This window comes from Phyllobates terribilis, unplaced genomic scaffold (assembly GCF_046119375.1).
Source record: "Phyllobates terribilis strain yellow unplaced genomic scaffold, ASM4611937v1 Scaffold_4__5_contigs__length_816908805, whole genome shotgun sequence".
Lineage (NCBI taxonomy): Eukaryota > Metazoa > Chordata > Amphibia > Anura > Dendrobatidae > Phyllobates > Phyllobates terribilis.
The window spans coordinates 223,050,583-223,067,897 of NW_027362764.1; the positions used below are offsets into that span (position 1 = coordinate 223,050,583).

General features: G+C 46.6%; 1 protein-coding gene across 2 annotated transcripts in view; it reads right to left on the reverse strand.

Annotated features, from left to right (window-relative positions):
- Positions 1–17,315, reverse strand: part of LOC141265261 (intraflagellar transport protein 70A) — an 82,845-nt gene that overhangs the window by 30,373 nt on the left and 35,157 nt on the right. For both annotated transcript variants that reach the window (XM_073678105.1, XM_073678106.1), the window contains exons 10-12: positions 15,398–15,463; positions 15,006–15,059; positions 1,389–1,454 (exon numbers count right to left, since the gene is read on the reverse strand). In XM_073678105.1, coding sequence (XP_073534206.1) covers positions 1,389–1,454; positions 15,006–15,059; positions 15,398–15,463 — 186 coding nt within the window. The remainder of the gene's footprint in view (positions 1–1,388; positions 1,455–15,005; positions 15,060–15,397; positions 15,464–17,315) is intronic.

Here is a 17,315-nt window from a genome sequence, read left to right on the forward strand (position 1 = left end):
TAGCTATATCAATGCTCTCTTACCAATTAGACTAGGTGCAATACGGTTTTTGAAATCCATATTCCTCCTAAAAATTGGATTTTTGGATAAGATCTTAGATAAAACCGGGTCATCCTTCAGTATAAACCAGTATGTATTAAGTACAGTATTTTTCAAATTATAACATGCACTTGTTCCCCCCCAAATTGGAGAGGGCAATGTGTGTGCATCTTATAATCTGAATGTAGCTTACCGGCTGGGAGGAGGGAGGCTGTGGCAGGCTCGCTGCTGCATGAGGCCGGCGGCGGCAGGAGTGCGGCGACGCTGCAGGGTCTGGGCTGGGAGGAGGGGATATCCCGGCACTGCGAGGCTATGGGCACTGGGCTGTCAGAAAATGTTGCTGTTAAGCGAAGTACCTGCACTTTCCCATTGATTTCCCTGCGGTGGCCTTCGCCCCACTCCTGCCGCTGCCAGTTTGACTCTGCTCCACCGTCCTGCCCTTCCACACCCCGGTAAGCTACCGTAACATCAGACTGTAAGACGCACCACCATTTTATTAAAAAACATATTTTTCCAATTTTCCTCCCCAAAATGTGGGGTGCGTCTTATGGTCTGGTGCGTCTTATAGTACGCAAAATACAGAATCCCACCAATCTTCCCATGGGACTGATTAAAGGTAGTGACAAAATTGTAATAAAATTTATTATCAGCTATGGAATTATTTCCTTGTGTCCGATTATTCTCAGATTTATTGTTAGTGAGGCAATCAGCCTGTTTCAACTTCCTTGTTCTTTTAATAGCATCTCTCAAAATGTCGGCGGGGTACCCGTTATCCTTGAACCTCATTTGTAGAACTCGTGATTCTCTCTCAAAATCATCATCATTCGTGCAATTTTTCCTTATGCACCAATACTGACCATAAGGCACATTCTGAATCCATTACTATGACAAAAGTTCAATACTTGATTCTGAGTAAGAGAAGAAAATTCTAAACCCCACAGATTTTGGTTCAATTTATCAATTTATATATAACAAATGCTTGCGTTCCCCCAAGTGTCCCAGTCCAAATAAAAGAGAGATCATCTATAAAACTTTTATAACAAAGAATATGACCCATCGGCAGGAAGGACTGCGCAATGTCTAGGGATTCGAAAGGCCCCATGAAGATTAGCATAACTAGGGGCGAATCTCGTCCCCATAGCACAGCCCCTCAACTGCCGATAGGTCACATCCTCAAAAGTAAAAATATTGTGATTGTGTATAAATTCAATACTATGTAAAATGAACGTCCTTTCCTGACCCAGAATAGCGCCATCCTAACATAAAGAATAGTCCACAGCCTCAACCCTGAACGAGGCATAATTAATGTTTGGTGCATGATATACAATGGAAGAGAAGGAGTTGTGTACCTGTTTTGTTCGTTTTCTCAGTTGCTCTGTCAGCATCCCAGCCAATTCGTCCAGCTTTAAGAAAGCCTAAAAAATACAATAAGGTTAAACTACAGCACAGTGTAAAATAGATTATAGGCCCCTATAGAAAAGCTGATGTATTTAAAGTGCAAGAATAAAATACTCCTGAAGGCTCTATTAGGGCTCACTGGAACACCCCCACTACTCCATTTCTCTGAAAATAAGACAGGATCTTAATTATTTATTTTTCTCTATCGCTTCATTGGGGGACACAGGACAATGGGTGTATGCTGCTGTTGCTAGGAGGTTGACACTAAGCAAAAAAGGAAAATAGCTTCTCCTCCGCAGTATGCACCCGCCTACAGGCACCAAGCTCACCAGTTTAAGCTTAGTGTCTGTAGGAGGTAGACCTGGATCTTCACAGATCCAACCCTGTTGTGTTTATTAATCCTTGTTTTTTCTCTTTCAAATACAGCTATTCAGGCTAACAGGGAACACTGCGTCCCCTGTTAACCCACAAGCGACCGAGAGAGCAATGTGGCTACCCCCACATCGCCCACTCTCTGACCCGCCGGGCAGGACTTATCCCCTGTCACCTTAGGGTGTCTCAGGGTGATTTCGGTGGCCAGTCCTAGCCTGTTCCCCACCCCAGCCCCCTCCTCGGAGCGGCCTGGGAGGGAGACGGTGGTCCCTACGGGTGACCTTACCCCAGTTTTCTGGGGCTGACACCGTCTCCTGCACTGTCCAGGACCGGACAGTGCGGGAAGGAGGAAAAGCCAGGATCCCCCCCTATCCAGGAAGGCATCCTGAGAACATCCTCAGAAGGAGAAAGGAAGAGACGATTCCCGGACCCGCTAAGACTGGTACTTCCCTGTCTCTCAGCTGTAGGTCCCAGTCCCCCGGCGTTACCTGCCCTTCTCCCCCCTCCCCCTCTCACCAAACATGGCACTTAACAGCGCTTCCCTGGGCCACTTCCTCCTTCTTCTTCATTTATGCGCAGCAAATCTGCCGCGCTTTCCTCCGTCAGGGGGGGGGGTGTCCGGTGGGCGGTCCTGCTCCGACGGCTATACGCCCCCTCCTATTTGACCAACCAGGGCCGAGGAGCATAATGACGCTTCCGTCACGCCCTCGAGCCTTCCATGGACCTATCAACGGGGAACCTTTCAAGCCCGCCCCCCTTCCCATCCGCCTGTTGGAGCCTCGACGCGCTCCGTCATCAACGCAGCGTCCTCTGCTCCTCCCCCTACACCGACGCCATCACTCTGCCGCACGCAGCTCCCTACTCCGTCGGCACCTACTGTGACCCGCTCCAGCCTCACCTTAGGAGCCTTTCAGGGGGACACGGGACCGCTTCTCTGCAGGATCGGGTAGGCTCTGCCCTGACACCGACCCCCACCTTTTCCAGCCCACAGCGCCCCCCTCTGCAGTATCCCTGGTCAGGCACATATGCCCAAACTCAGTGAGCTCTCAGTGAGTCCCTCTCACATTGTCACATACTACGTCTGTGCTCTTTGCGGTACTAAGTGGCCCGCGGGTCTCACTACGGCCTTCTGCTCGACCTGCAAACCTCCCGCCATGCTGGCACCCCAAGATCCCCCCGCCGCTCAGGACGAGGTAACCCCCTCCCCTCCGGAGTGGGCTGTTGCTATGTCACAGTCTGTCTCTGACCTCACCAAGGTTTCTCAATCTCTGGTGCAGGTCTTAGAACGCTTGCCAGAACGTTTGCCTATGTTATCCACGGCCACCAGCGCTCCGAACGTCCCCACAGACGATTAACAGGCACCCCTGCCCCCTCCTCACAGGGGCAGACTGACGGCACGTTCTCAGAAATGGACTCACACAAGCTCATCATCCAGCTTTGCTTCAGATTCAGAATCTGGTTCCGACACAGACCAGTATTCCAAGATCCAGGACATGATAGACAGCCTTATAACGGCTGTCAATCAGACTCTGCATGTTACAGAAGACGAGAGCCTTTCCCGGGACTACTCAGTTTCCTTCAAAAAGATTAAGCGTCCTGCACCCACTTTTTCTAACCATGCAGAATTTGAAAGCAGTGGGAGCATCCAGAAAAGCGCTTTACAGGAAAGAAACAGTTAAACGTCCTATACCCCTTTAACCATGACCTTGTCAGCAAATGGACGGAGTCCCCATCTGTGGACCCTCCCGTCTCTCCGCCAAGACAGTACTGTCTCTTCCGGACGGTTCCTCCCTTAAGGATACCACGGATAGACAGGTTGAGGCCCTCACTAAGTCAGCCTTTGAGGCCGCGGGTGTTATGTTCTGCTACCAGAGCTAAGGAAAGAGAGGAGATCTGTCCCTACGATAGAACTCAGCTGAATCCCTACGATGTAACAGGGGACCTGATCCTGCGATCAGACCTGCTAAAGTCCTAAGCTAGTCTGTACGGAGACCTATAGATGTGGGGATGGAATCCCTACAAGTACTAAGGACTGGGAGGAAAATGGACACCTCCTAACAGAAATAGTAGCAGACAGACGAACATACAAAATACATAGAACATAGAGGTCCGTAGACCAAGCAAACTAACAGAGTTGGATACAGAGCACAGGCTAGCTAGAAAGTAGTTATACAATGCAGTCCAGCAAAGCCAGAAGGGCGGAGCAGGATTAAATAGGCCAACAAGGTCATGTGACCAGCAGAGGAAAAAACCTAAGAGCAAGGTTCTAACAGTACCCCCCCTTCTAAGAGGATCCTCCGGATCCCCTAGGACCAGGCTTATCAGGAAATCTCCTGTGAAACGCTCTGATAAGTCTGGACGCGGAAACATCATCTGACCTCACCCAAGAGTTATCCTCGGGTCCGAAACCTTTCCAGGCCACAAGATACTGCAAACTACCTCTATACCGTCTAGAGTTAAGGATGCGAGAAATTTCATATTCCCCGTCCTTCACCACCGGAGGAACAGAGGCAGAGGCGTCACCATCCGACACAACAGCTTTTTTTTAACAGAGAGACATGAAATACCGGATTAATTCTCCAGGAGGTAGGAACCTCCAACCTAACAGCAGATTGGTTGACAACCTGAAGCACCTTAAAGGGCCCTACAAACTTGGGACCCAATTTCTTAGAAGGAATCCTCAACCGCAGATTCCTAGAGGACAACCAAACCATGTCACCAACAGCGAACAAAACCTCCTGTCGTTTCCTATCAAAGTAGTCTTTAGATTTTCTGTTGGCCTCCTGAAGATTACCACGCACATCCGTCCAAACTCTCTCCAAATCACCGGAAAAATTCTCCTCCTCAGGCACGGCAGATCCCAACTTGGAGAACGACCCAAACGACGGATGTCTCCCAGAACAACAAAAAAAAGGCGAACAACCAGCAGAAGAAGATGTATGATTGTTCAGAGCAAATTCAGCAAGTGGCAGAAACTCAGACCACCCCTCTTGATTGTCTGCCACAAAACAACGCAAGAACTGCTCAACATCCTGGTTTTTCCTTTCTGTCTGGCCATTAGATTCAGGATGATATCCGGACGAGAACGATAAATGAACTCCCAACCTGTCACAAAAGGCACGCCAAAAACGAGCCACGAACTGAGGACCCCTATCAGAAACAATGTCAGTAGGAACGCCATGAAGTCTGACAATTTCCTTGACAAAGGCCTTAGCGAGAGTTTTAGCGCAGGGCAGTTTGACGAAGGGAACCAAGTGACACATCTTGCTAAAACGGTCCATGACCACCCAGATGACAGTAAAACCCTCAGAGGGGGGAAGGTCAGTTATAAAGTCCATAGCCAAATGTGTCCAAGGAGCACTGGGAACCTCCAAAGGACAAAGCAACCCCGCAGCAGGAGTATGTGAGGACTTAGATCTAGCACATATAGTACATTGGCGCACCCACTTAATGACTTCCTTCTGCCATCCAGGCCACCAAAAACTGCGACCCACCAGTCTCTTGGTCTCAGAGATTCCGGGATGACCTGCCAACCGAGATTCGTGACACTCAACAAACAAATCTCTCCTAAAGGTCCCAGGCACAAACAACCTCCCATGAGGAGTGTTAGATGGGGCATTCTCCTGTGCTTTAAGAATCTCATCTTCCAAAACGGAGTCCAAAGCAGCTATCACAACACCTTCTTGTAAAATGTTCTCCTCTTTCTCAGCACCGACTATGGGAGAAAAACTGCGAGACAAGGCATCCGCCTTAACATTCTTAGTACCAGGGATGTAAGTAACGGAGAAATTAAACCGCGAGAAAAACAGTGCTCACCTAGCCTGACGGGCATTCAGGCGCTTGGCAGCATCAAGATATATCAGATTTTTATGATCCGTAAGAACCTGAACGGGAAATTCCGCACCTTCCAAGAAGTGGCGCCAGTGTTCAAATGCGAGTTTAATAGCCAATAATTCCCGATTACCAATATCGTAATTCAGTTCAGTCTCCGAAAAATTTTTTGAAAAAAAGGCACAGGGATGTAATCCATCCCCGTTATCCTGAGACAATACTGCGCCAACCCCCACAGAGGAAGCATCAACCTCAACCAAAAACGGCTTAGTCACATCAGGCTGCATAAGGATAGGAGCAGAGGTGAACCTCTCCTTGAGATACACAAAAGCTTCAATAGCCTCAGAAGACCACTGAACCGCATCAGCACCTTTCCTGGTGAGATCGGTCAGAGGTTTGACAATACTAGAAAATTTTTTTATGAATTTTCTATAATAATTGGCGAAACCTAAAAACCTCTGTATCGATTTCAAACCAATAGGCCTAGGCCATTCCTGTACAGCTTGAACTTTAACCGGGTCCATCTCAAAACCTTCGCTGGAGATAATGTAACCCAAAAAACTAATTCTCTGTACAGCGAACTCACATTTCTCCAGCTTAGCAAAAAGCGAATTGTCCATTAACAACTGTAATACCTCACGTACGCTCCGTCAATGAGACTCCAGATCCGGCGAATAAATCAAAATGTCATCCAAATACACAACCACATTTTTGCCGATCAAAGGTCTAAGGATGTCATTAATAAGATTCTGAAAAAATGCAGGAGCATTGGTAAGACCAAAAGGCATCACCAGATTCTCAAAATGACCCACAGGAGTGTTAAAAGCAGTCTTCCATTCGTCACCCTCCTTCATGCGCAACAGATTGTATGCCCCCTTAAGGTCAATTTTAGAGAACCACTTGGCCCCCATTAACTGGTTAAATAAATCAGGAATCAATGGCAGTGGGTAAGGATTGCGTTCAGTAATTTTGTTAATCTCACGAAAATCCAGACAAGGACGTAAACCGCCGTCCTTTTTTTTTTACAAAAAAAAATCCAACCGCCACAGGAGACTTAGAAGGCCTAATGTGACCGGCGGCCAAACTTGTCTGTATGTATTCCTCCAAAGCCTTCCTCTCAGGAATAGTAAGGTTAAATAAACGACTTTTAGGAAGAGTCGCTCCAGGGACAAATTCAATAGAACAATCATAGTCTCTATGGGGAGGCAAAACCTGCGATTCCTTCTCAGAAAAAACTCTCCAAAAATCCTGAATAGGAACAGGCAATTCTCCCCTATCCAAAGCTGCAATACGCCTGTTACAACACTTGTCATAACATTTATGGCTCCAGGATTTAATTTCACTGGTAGACCAATCCAGTACAGGATTGTGAAATTTTAACCAGGGCAATCCCAATATTACTGGAGAAGGCAAGTTATTCAACACTACCAAATCCAATTTCTCATGGTGAACACCATTAATAGTGAGAGGAAATTCACAGACCTTGAGAGTAATATTCTTCAAAGGGGAACCATCCACAGAAACCACAGCAATGGGGGATGATAAAGGTTCAGGTTTTAAATTGAGTCTTTCCAAGAATCCCCCATCAATTACATTCAGAGTAGACCCACAATCGACAAACACCCGAAATTCCATTAATTTTTCCTGAGCAATCGTGGAAGCAGCTAAAAATACACCCTTGGAATTTAAACAGGCAATACGGGCATGACTGACCATTTTTTTTTTTCTTTCTTCATACGAAGCTCACAGCCTTTAATCAAATGACCAGATTTTCCGCAATAGAAACACAAGCCTTCAAAAAGTCTACGGTCTTTTTCTTGAGAGCGAGGTGCCACCGATCCAATCTCCATCGGTTCACCACTGTTAGTACACTCATTCTCATAACCAAAAACTGACATAGCAGAGGATTTGCTCTCATTAACCCTTGCACGCAGTCTTCTATCCACCCGTATAGCTAATTGCATAGCCTGTTGCAAATCTTCAGGTGTAGGATAAGCAATTAGCAGGTCTTTAACCCTTTCATTGAGCCCAGCAAGAAATAGACTTTTCAGAGCAGAATCGTTCCACCCTGTTTGAGTAGACCATCGACGGAAATGAGTACAATATTTTTCCACATTACCTGATCCCTGTCTTAAACGTCTTAACTCAGTCTCAGCTGATGCGACACGGTCAGGATCATCATATAATAGCCCCAAAGCAGAAAAAAAACTATCCACTGATCTGAAGCATGTATCACTAGTTTGCAAAGAAAAGGCCCACTCCTGAGGCTCAGTGACATTATGAACCCTATGCGCTGGGATTCATCCCCAGAGGACTTGGGTCTCAAACGAAAATATAATAAGCAAGCATTTTTAAATGAAAAAAATTCTCGGTGTTCACCAAAAAATAAATCCGGCAAACATACCTTAGGCTCCAAGAAATGTGCTCCAGGACAGTTACTCACGTGCTGACGGAGCTCGGCCACCTCCAGAGAGAGTCCCTGCAGGCGATGAGCCAAATCCTGAACCGACACCATGATGGAACAGAAAAATCTTTCCTTAGAGAATTTGAGGGCTGGACTTACTGTTATGTTCTGCTACCAGAGCTAAGGAAAGAGAGGAGATCTGTCCCTACGATAGAACTCAGCTGAATCCCTACGATGTAACAGGGGACCTGATCCTGCGATCAGACCTGCTAAAGTCCTAAGCTAGTCTGTACGGAGACCTATAGATGTGGGGATGAAATCCCTACAAGTACTAAGGACTGGGAGGAAAATGGACACCTCCTAACAGAAATAGTAGCAGACAGACGAACATACAAAATACATAGAACATAGAGGTCCGTAGACCAAGCAAACTAACAGAGTTGGATACAGAGCACAGGCTAGCTAGAAAGTAGTTATACAATGCAGTCCAGCAAAGCCAGAAGGGCGGAGCAGGATTAAATAGGCCAACAAGGTCATGTGACCAGCAGAGGAAAAAACCTAAGAGCAAGGTTCTAACAGCGGGCACCTCCCTTTGCCCTTCATTTGCCTCAACTTGGGTATCAAAAGCGGTGTCCGCATGGGCCAAACAGCACAGACAGGGCATCCTAGCAGGGGCCTCCCCGGACGATCTGGCCGACTTAGCTGATCAAATCGGCCACGCTGGAAAATATCTACTTAAGGCGTCCCTCGACTCCGCTGAATGCTCAGCCCGGGTTTCCAGTAATCTCGTTGCCTTACGTAGAATTCTTTGGCTTAAAGCCTGGAACGCCGACCCGGCTTCCAAAAGATCTCTAACTAATCTTCCTTTTTAAGGTTCCAGGCTAGACCAGATCATCTCTGATGCTACTGGGGGTAAGAGCACCTCTCTCCTCCAGCCCAGACCCAAACGCCCTTTTCCTAGGAGACGCCCCCTTCAGTTCCGGCCCTTTCGTCAGTTCGCTCAACCGAACCCCTCCTCTCAACAGGACCGTACTCCAGCACAGCGGGACAGTCGTAAGCCCTCCTTTAGGCCCTCGCCTAACTGGCGCCCAAAGAGTCCCTCCTCCAAGTCCTCTGGATCACGATCACGATCCAACAGGTTTTCCTCAGCATGACGGGTCACTCCCACCTGGGGCTTCTCCCAGGGTGGGCGGCCGTCTCCTTCTGTTCACAGATTCTTGGCTCTTGGCAATAGAAGATGCCTGGGTTAAAGAAATTGTTACTTCCGGCTACAAAATCGAGTTCGACTCCAGCCCACCCCCACGTTTTCTCAGGTCCCGCCCCCCGCAACCATCTCTGCTCCCCGGTTTCCTTCAAGCCATCACCTCCCTTCTGCGCTCAGGAGTCATAGTTCCGGTTGCCTTTCAGGAAAGCTTTTCCGGTTTTTACTCAAATCTCTTCATCGTACCAAAAAAGGACGGCTCACTGCGTCCGATTCTGGACCTCAAACAGCTAAACCGACATGTACGCATCCGACAGTTCAGGATGGAGTCCCTCAGGTCGGTAATAGCCTCGATGGAAACTGAGGAATATCTATGTTCAGTGGACATTCAGGATGCATACTTTCACATCCCAATCTGCGAGTCACATCAGAAGTTCCCTCGCTTTTCCTTCAAGAACGCGCATTACCAATTCACTGCCCTCCCCTTCGGCCTCGCCACAGCCCCGATGGTTTTCACGAAGGTGATGGCGACAGTTATGGCCATTCTTCGAACAAGGGGAATTGTAATCATCCCCTACCTCGACGACCTGTTGATCAAAGGCCCCACGTTCAGGGACTGTCTCCACAGTCTCCAGATCACCTTGAACACACTCTCCCGGTTAGGCTGGCTGATCAACACAGACAAATCCTCCCTAGTCCCATCCCAACGCTTAACCTTCCTAGGGATGCAGTTCGACACGACCCGTGTCGTGTCGAACTGCATCCCAACGCTTAACCTTCCTAGGGATGCAGTTCGACACGACCCGTGCCCGGGTCCTCCTTCCGAGGGAAAAGATAAACTCTCTGCGACAAGGAATCCACATCCTCTCCGACCCAAGTCCACACTCCCTTCGCCTATGCATGAGTGTCCTGGGAAAGATGGTAGCAGCCATGGAGGCAGTTCCGTTTGCCCAGTTCCATACCCGGCCTCTTCAACTAGCCCTTCTCTCAGCTTGGGACAAGAATCCGTCATCTCTAGATCGACGCATCAAGTTACCTCGTCAAGTAAGACGGTCGCTAACCTGGTGGTCCCGCCCTTCTTCCTTCAGACCCGGGAGATCATTCCTTCCGCTTCGCTGGCAGGTGGTCACAACCGATGCCAGTCTCATCGGTTGGGGGGCAGTTTTTCGACAACACACGGTCCAGGGCCGGTGGAGTCCCCACGAAGTCTCCCTTCCCATCAACATTCTGGAGATAAGGGCGATTTACCTGGCGTTGCGTCACTGGCAGAAGATCCTGGCAGGGTTCCCAGTCCGTGTACAATCGGGCAATGCCACGGCCGTGGCATACATAAACCATCAGGGAGGAACGCGCAGCAAGCCCGTTTTAAAAGAGGTGGCAAGAGTGTTACTTTGGGCCGAGAAGACGGACCCAGCAATCTCAGCAGTCCACATTCCAGGGGTCGACAATTGGGCGGCCGACTTCCTCAGTCGGCAGGGCCTCGCCTCAGGAGAATGGTCTCTCCATCCCGAGGTGTTTCACCAAATCTGCTTACGGTGGGGCACGCCGGACGTCTACCTCATGGCGTCCCGGTTAAACCACAAGGTTCCGTCCTTTGTAGCTCGGTCCCGCGATCATGGTCACAGTTCCAACTGCCCTATCTCTTTCCACCTCTACCTTTGATCCCTCGAGCCATCAAAAAGGTCAAGACAGAGGGAGTACCAGTTCTTCTAGTAGCCCCAGATTGGCCCAGACGCGTCTGGTACGCAGATCTGGTAAATCTGCTTGTTGACACCCCCTGGAGACTACCAGACCATCCGGACCTCCTCTCTCAGTGTCCTATTCTTCAACAGAGTTCTCGTTCTCTGAATTTAATGGTATGGCCGTTGAGGCCAAGGTGTTGAAGACGGCGGGCTTTACTGACAATGTCATTCAGACCCTAATTAACACCAGAAAACCCGCTACCTCGGGCATATACCACAGAACTTGGAGAGCCTTCTTTCGTCACTGCGAACAGGATCAGCTGACTCCTATCTCTTTTTATTCGCCAGTCATTTTGGCTTTTCTTCAGTCTGGCCTAGAGGCGGGACTCTCTCTCAGCACTCTCAAGGACCAAGTTTTGGCCTTGTCCATTCTATTCCAACGTAACTTAGCTAGCCGTGCTCAGGTCAAGACGTTTCTACAAGGGGTGGCCCACCTGGCGCCCCCCCCTATCGCCCTCCAGTGGAACCATGGGACCTTTATATGGTCCTAAGCGTCCTACAACAGCCTCCGTTTGAACCCATTCAGGACATTCGAGCCTCTCTCCTTTCCCGGAAGGTGGCTTTTCTGGTGGCTGTTACCTCTATTAGAAGAGTCGCAGAACTCGCAGCCCTCTCTTGTCGCCTTTTCTGGTATTCCATCAAGACAAAGTAGTGCTCAGGCCGGTGCCTTCCTTTTTGCCAAAGGTGGTTTCCGCTTTACACATTAATGAGGACATCGTTTTGCCTTCCTTTTGCCCTGCTCCAGTGCATCCACGGGAGAAATCCCTGTACAAACTGGACCTGGTCAGAGCTCTACGTGTGTACCTTTCTAGAACGGCCTCCCTTCGGCGCTCGGATGCCCTTTTTGTCATCCCTGAGGGGCATCGCAAGGGTCTCCCTGCTTCCAAGTCAACCATCGCCCGTTGGATACGTTCGACCATCTCGGGCAAAGCTCCCCCTCCCGGAGTAAGGGCTCACTCCACTAGGGCGGTGGGGGCCTCTTGGGCGGTCCGCCATCAGGCTTCGGCCTCTCAAATCTGTAAGGCCGCAACGTGGTCTTCACTTCACACCTTTTCAAGGTTTTACAAGGTCCACACTTATTCTTCGGCTGATGCCAGTCTTGGACGGAAGGTCCTGCAGGCGGCAGTTGCCGCAGTCTGACCTAGTCTGTGACTATCTTCTGTTATCCCACCCAGGGGATTGCTTTGGGATGTCCCATGGTCCTGTGTCCCCCAATGAAGCCATAGAGAAAGCTTGTTATTCATGGAAAAAAATAAGACATCCCCTGAAAATAAGGTCTAACCCATCTTTCAAAGCAAAAGAGGGATTTTTGGTACTCACCGTAAAATCTGTTTCTTGGAGCCTTCATTGGGGGACACAGCACCCTCCCTGTTTTTGGACATATGTCCAGTTGGCCCTGTTGGGCATCTCATTTAGTTTTCACGGTTGCGCTCCGTTGGGCATTGCATAGTTGGTTATTTTATGCTTCTCCTACTGCTCTAGCCACTAACTGGTGAGCTTGGTGCCTGTAGGTGGATGCATACTGCAGAGGAGGAGCTATTTTCCTTTTTTGCCTAGTGTCAACCTCCTAGCGACAGCAGCATACACCCATGGTCCTGTGTCCCCCAATGAAGGCTCCAAGAAAGAGATTTTACGGTGAGTACCAAAAATCCCTCTTTTGCTTTGAAAGATGGGTTAGACCTTATTTTCAGGTGATGTCTTATTTTTTTCCTTGAATAACAAGCCACATTTATTTTTGAACAAAAAAAAAAAAAATCAACATTTATTGAAATATGATCATGTCATCACAGCACATACACGTATACAGTCATGGCCGAAAGTGTTGGCACCCTTAAAATTGTTCCAGAAAATGAAGTATTTCTCCCAGAGAATTATTGCAATTACACATTTATTCTACACATGTTTATTTCCTTTGTTTTTTTGTGTTGTTCCAATACACACAGAGGAAAAAAAAAGCAAATTGGACATAATTTCACACAAAACCCCTAAAATGGGCAGGACAAAATTGTTGGCACCTTAACTTATTACTATGGTTGCACACACTTCGGAATAAATAACTGCAATCAATCGCTTCCTATAACCATCAACAAGCTTCTTACACTGCTCTACTGGAATTTTGGACCACTCTTCTTTTTTTACAAACTGCTCCAGGTCTCTCATATTTGAAGGGTGCCTTCTCCCAACTGCAATTTTAAGATCTTTTCACAGGTGTTCAATGGGATTTAGGTCCGGACTCATTGCTGGCGACTTCAGAACTCTCTAGCGCTTTGTTTCCATCCATTTCTGGGTGCTTCTTGAATTATGTTTGGGGTCATTGTTCTGCTAAGACCCATGAGCTAGGACACAAACACAACTTTCTGACACTGGGCACTACGACACAATCTTTAGATTGCATGATGCCTTGCACAAAGTCAAGGCATCTAATGCCAGTAGCAGCAAAACCCCAGAACCTCCACCATATTTGACTGTAGGTACTGTGTTTTTTTCTTTGTAGACCTCATTCCCTTTTCGGTAAACCATAGGGTGATGTGCTTTACCAAAAAGTTCTATCTTGGTCTCATCTGTCCACAAGACGCTTCCCCAGAAGGATTTTGGCTTACTCATGTAACATTTTGGCAAGCTGCAGTCTAACTTTTTTATATCTATGTGTCAGCAGTGGGGTCCTCCTGGGTCTCCTGCCATAGCGTTTCCTTTCATTCAAATGTTGACAGATAATTCGTGCTGACACTGATGCACCCTGAGCCTGTAGGACAGCTTGAATTTCTTTGGAACTTCATTGGGGGACTGCTTATCCACCATCCAGACTATTCTGCGTAGCAACCTTTCATCAATTTTTCTCTACCATCCACATCCAGGGAGATTAGCTACAGTGCCGTGGGTTGTAAACTTCTTGATTATGTTGCGCACCGTGGACAAAGGAACATCAAGATCTCTGGAGATGGACTTGTAGCCTTGAGATTTTTTATATTTTTCACCAATTTTGGCTCTCAAGAAATCAGACAGTTCTCTTCTCTTTATGTCCGCCATGCTTAGTGTGGCACACACAGACATTCTCCCCTTTTTATCTGGTTTCAGGTGTGATTTTCATATTGCCCACACCTGTTACTTGCCACAGGTGAGTTTGAAACAAAGTTGTTTACCCACAATTTTGGAAAGGTGCCAACAATTTTGTCAGGCCCATTTGTGGAGTTTTGTGTGAAATGATGTCCAAATTTTCCTTTTTTTCTCTCTAGTGTTTGTGTTGTTCCAATACACACAAAGGAAATAAACGTGTATAACAAAATATGCAATTGCAATAATTTTCTGGGAGAAATACTTTATTTTCTGAAACAATTTCAAAGGTGCCAACACTTTCGGCCAAGACTGCATATGCATACACACACTGCACATACACATTTATACACACACACGTATATACACACACTGCACATACACATGTATATACACACATACATTTATACACATATTCACTGCACATACACATGTATATATAAACACACACACACACACACGCTGCACATACCAGCTTATCTCTTCTTTTGTTCCTCTACATTTCCGCAGTTAAAAGACCTTAATCTCGGAATAGAAATGCTGGGGTCTCCTAAGAGAGTGGGGGATCTGAGAAATCGCACAGGATCTCCTCCTACCCCCTAACGCCAGCCCTGCATACCAACCTATCTCCTCTTCAGTTTTTCTAGACTCGTGCAGTTAAAACATCTTTGATGACATCATGGTCCCATGATCATGATGTCACCCAAGGTCCTTAAGCAGTCTTAACCTCGGAATAGAAATGTTGGAGCCCCTAAGAGAGTAGGGGCCCTGGGCAATTACCCAGTTTGTACCATCCTAACTCAGGCCCTCACTGTAACTAGTGCTTATTATTGGAGTAGAGCTTATATATGAAGCATACTCTAAAATCCTGTAAAATCATAATAGGGTTTATTTTCAGCGTAGGTCGTACAAAGGGAGTGATGTATAATAATACAGCAGGTTAAAAGAGCAGGAAAGCATACAGTACCTCATCTGGGGCTGTTTGGCATGTTATTAGGGCATCCAGAAAATCATACAAATACTGAAATATATAAGAAATAAAAAGATTTCAGAAGTAATTTCTTACATTTTTTGAGCCAAGAGCAATTATATTTCACAAATGTTGACTACCGACCAAATTACGTGTATGAGGGTTTCCCATTTCTCCCTCCCAAATGATTCTTGGGGACAGAAGGATGGGGCAGGTTGAATTTAAATGCCCAACCCTTTTACTCTTAGGAGAGATACCGTAGGTCAACCCCACAGGTGTCTCCTCCTCTCTCCCGATTGGAATCACATGAGAGTTTTTTAAAATTCCCATTTCTACTATTAAATACAGCAAATAGACAAAAAGTTTCTTTATAAGCAATAATTACTTACTGGAGTTAAAAATTTGTAGGTAAGATGAGCATTTTCTGCCAGCACATCCGCTGCAAGATCAAAATACTAAAAAAAGATAAACCACAGTAGTAAATTAATAGCTCCTTACTGTGACAGGAAAGAATAACTTTTATACTGTTCAATTTTAGGAAAATGAATGATACAATTTATATATGGCTACTCAGGTGACTTTGAAGCCCTGTCCTTGGGATTGGTGGAGTTACCAGAGGTCAGACCCCCAACAATCAAAAATGTATCACCTATCCTTTGAATTGGTGATAAGTTGTCATAATTGTCAAAAAAAATGAGCATACATCATTAAAGAGCAACCGTGGATTTAACTATTATTTCATAGATCAATAGTACATGTGAAACTTTGTATTAAATCTCAAAGAAATTTATTTATGTCCACTCCTTGATTGATCATTCACCCGCAGTTCATGGGTACAATCTGTATTCAGTGAATACTGATGTTTCCATTACAGAGATAGGAGATGACAGTTGGTGCTTTTAAAATTCTATTGAGAGGGGAGAAGCTAGAGGCCGACCGACATTCTGCTGCAAGTTCTCCTGAAACAACAGTTACAGTTCTGCATAGAACTTTATGAGCACCAACTGTCATATGCTATCTCAGTAATGAGAAAATCTACAGTGGGGAAAATAAGTATTTGATACACTGCCAATTTTGCAAGTTTTCCCACCTACAAAGAATGGAGAGGTCTGTAATTTTTATCGTAGGTACACTTCAATCAGAATCTAAAAAGAAAAAACAGAAAATCACACTGTATGATTTTTACATAATTAAATTGCATTTTATTGCATGGAATAAGTATTTGATCACCTATCAACCAGCAAGAATCCTGTCTCTCACAGACCTGTTAGTTTTTCTTTAAAAAGCCCTCCTACTCTGTACTCATTACCTGTATTAATTGCACCTGTTTGAACTCGTTACCTGTAAAAAAGACACCTGTCCACACACTCAATCAATCACACACCAACCTCTCCACCATGGCAAAGACCAAAGAGCTGTCTAAGAACACCGAGGACAAAATTGTAGACCTGCACAATGCTGGGATGGGCTACAGGGCAATATGCAAGCAGCTTGGTGAGACGGCAACGACTGTTGGCACAATTATTAGAAAATGGAAGAAACACAAGATGACTGTCAATCTTCTTCAGTCTGGAGCTCCATGCAGGATCTTGCCTCGTGGGGTAAGGATGATTCTGAGAAAGGTCAGGAATCAGTCCAGAACTACATGGGAGGACCTGGTCAATGACCTGAAGAAAGCTGGGACCACAGTCTCAAACATTACCATTAGTAACACACTACGCCATCATGGATTAAAATCCTGCAGCGCATGCAAGGTCCCCCTGCTCACGCCAGCACATGTCCAGGCCCGTTTAATGTTTGCCAATGACCATCTGGATGATCCAGAGGAGGCATGGGAGAAGGTCATGTAGTCAGATGAGACCAAAATAGAACTATTTAGTATCAACTCCACTCGCCGTGTTTGGAAGAAGAAGGATGAGTACAACCCCAAGAACACCGTACCAACCGTGAAGCATGGTGGGGGAAACATCATACTTTGGGGGTGCTTCTCTGCAAAAGGGACAGACAACTGCACTGTATTGAAGGGAGGCTGGATGGGGTCATGTATAGCGAGATTTTGGCCAATAACCTCCTTCCCTTAGTAAGAGCATTGAACATGAGTCGTGGCTGGGACTTCCAGCATGACAATGACCCGAAACACACAGCCAGGGCAACTAAAGAGTGGTTCCATAAGAAGTATTTCAGGGTCCTGGAGTGTCCTAGCCAGTCTCCAGACCTGAACCCAATAGAAAATCTTTGCAGGGAGCTGAAACTCAATGTTGCCCAGCGACAGCTTCGAGATCTGAAGAAGATCTGTATGGAGGAGTG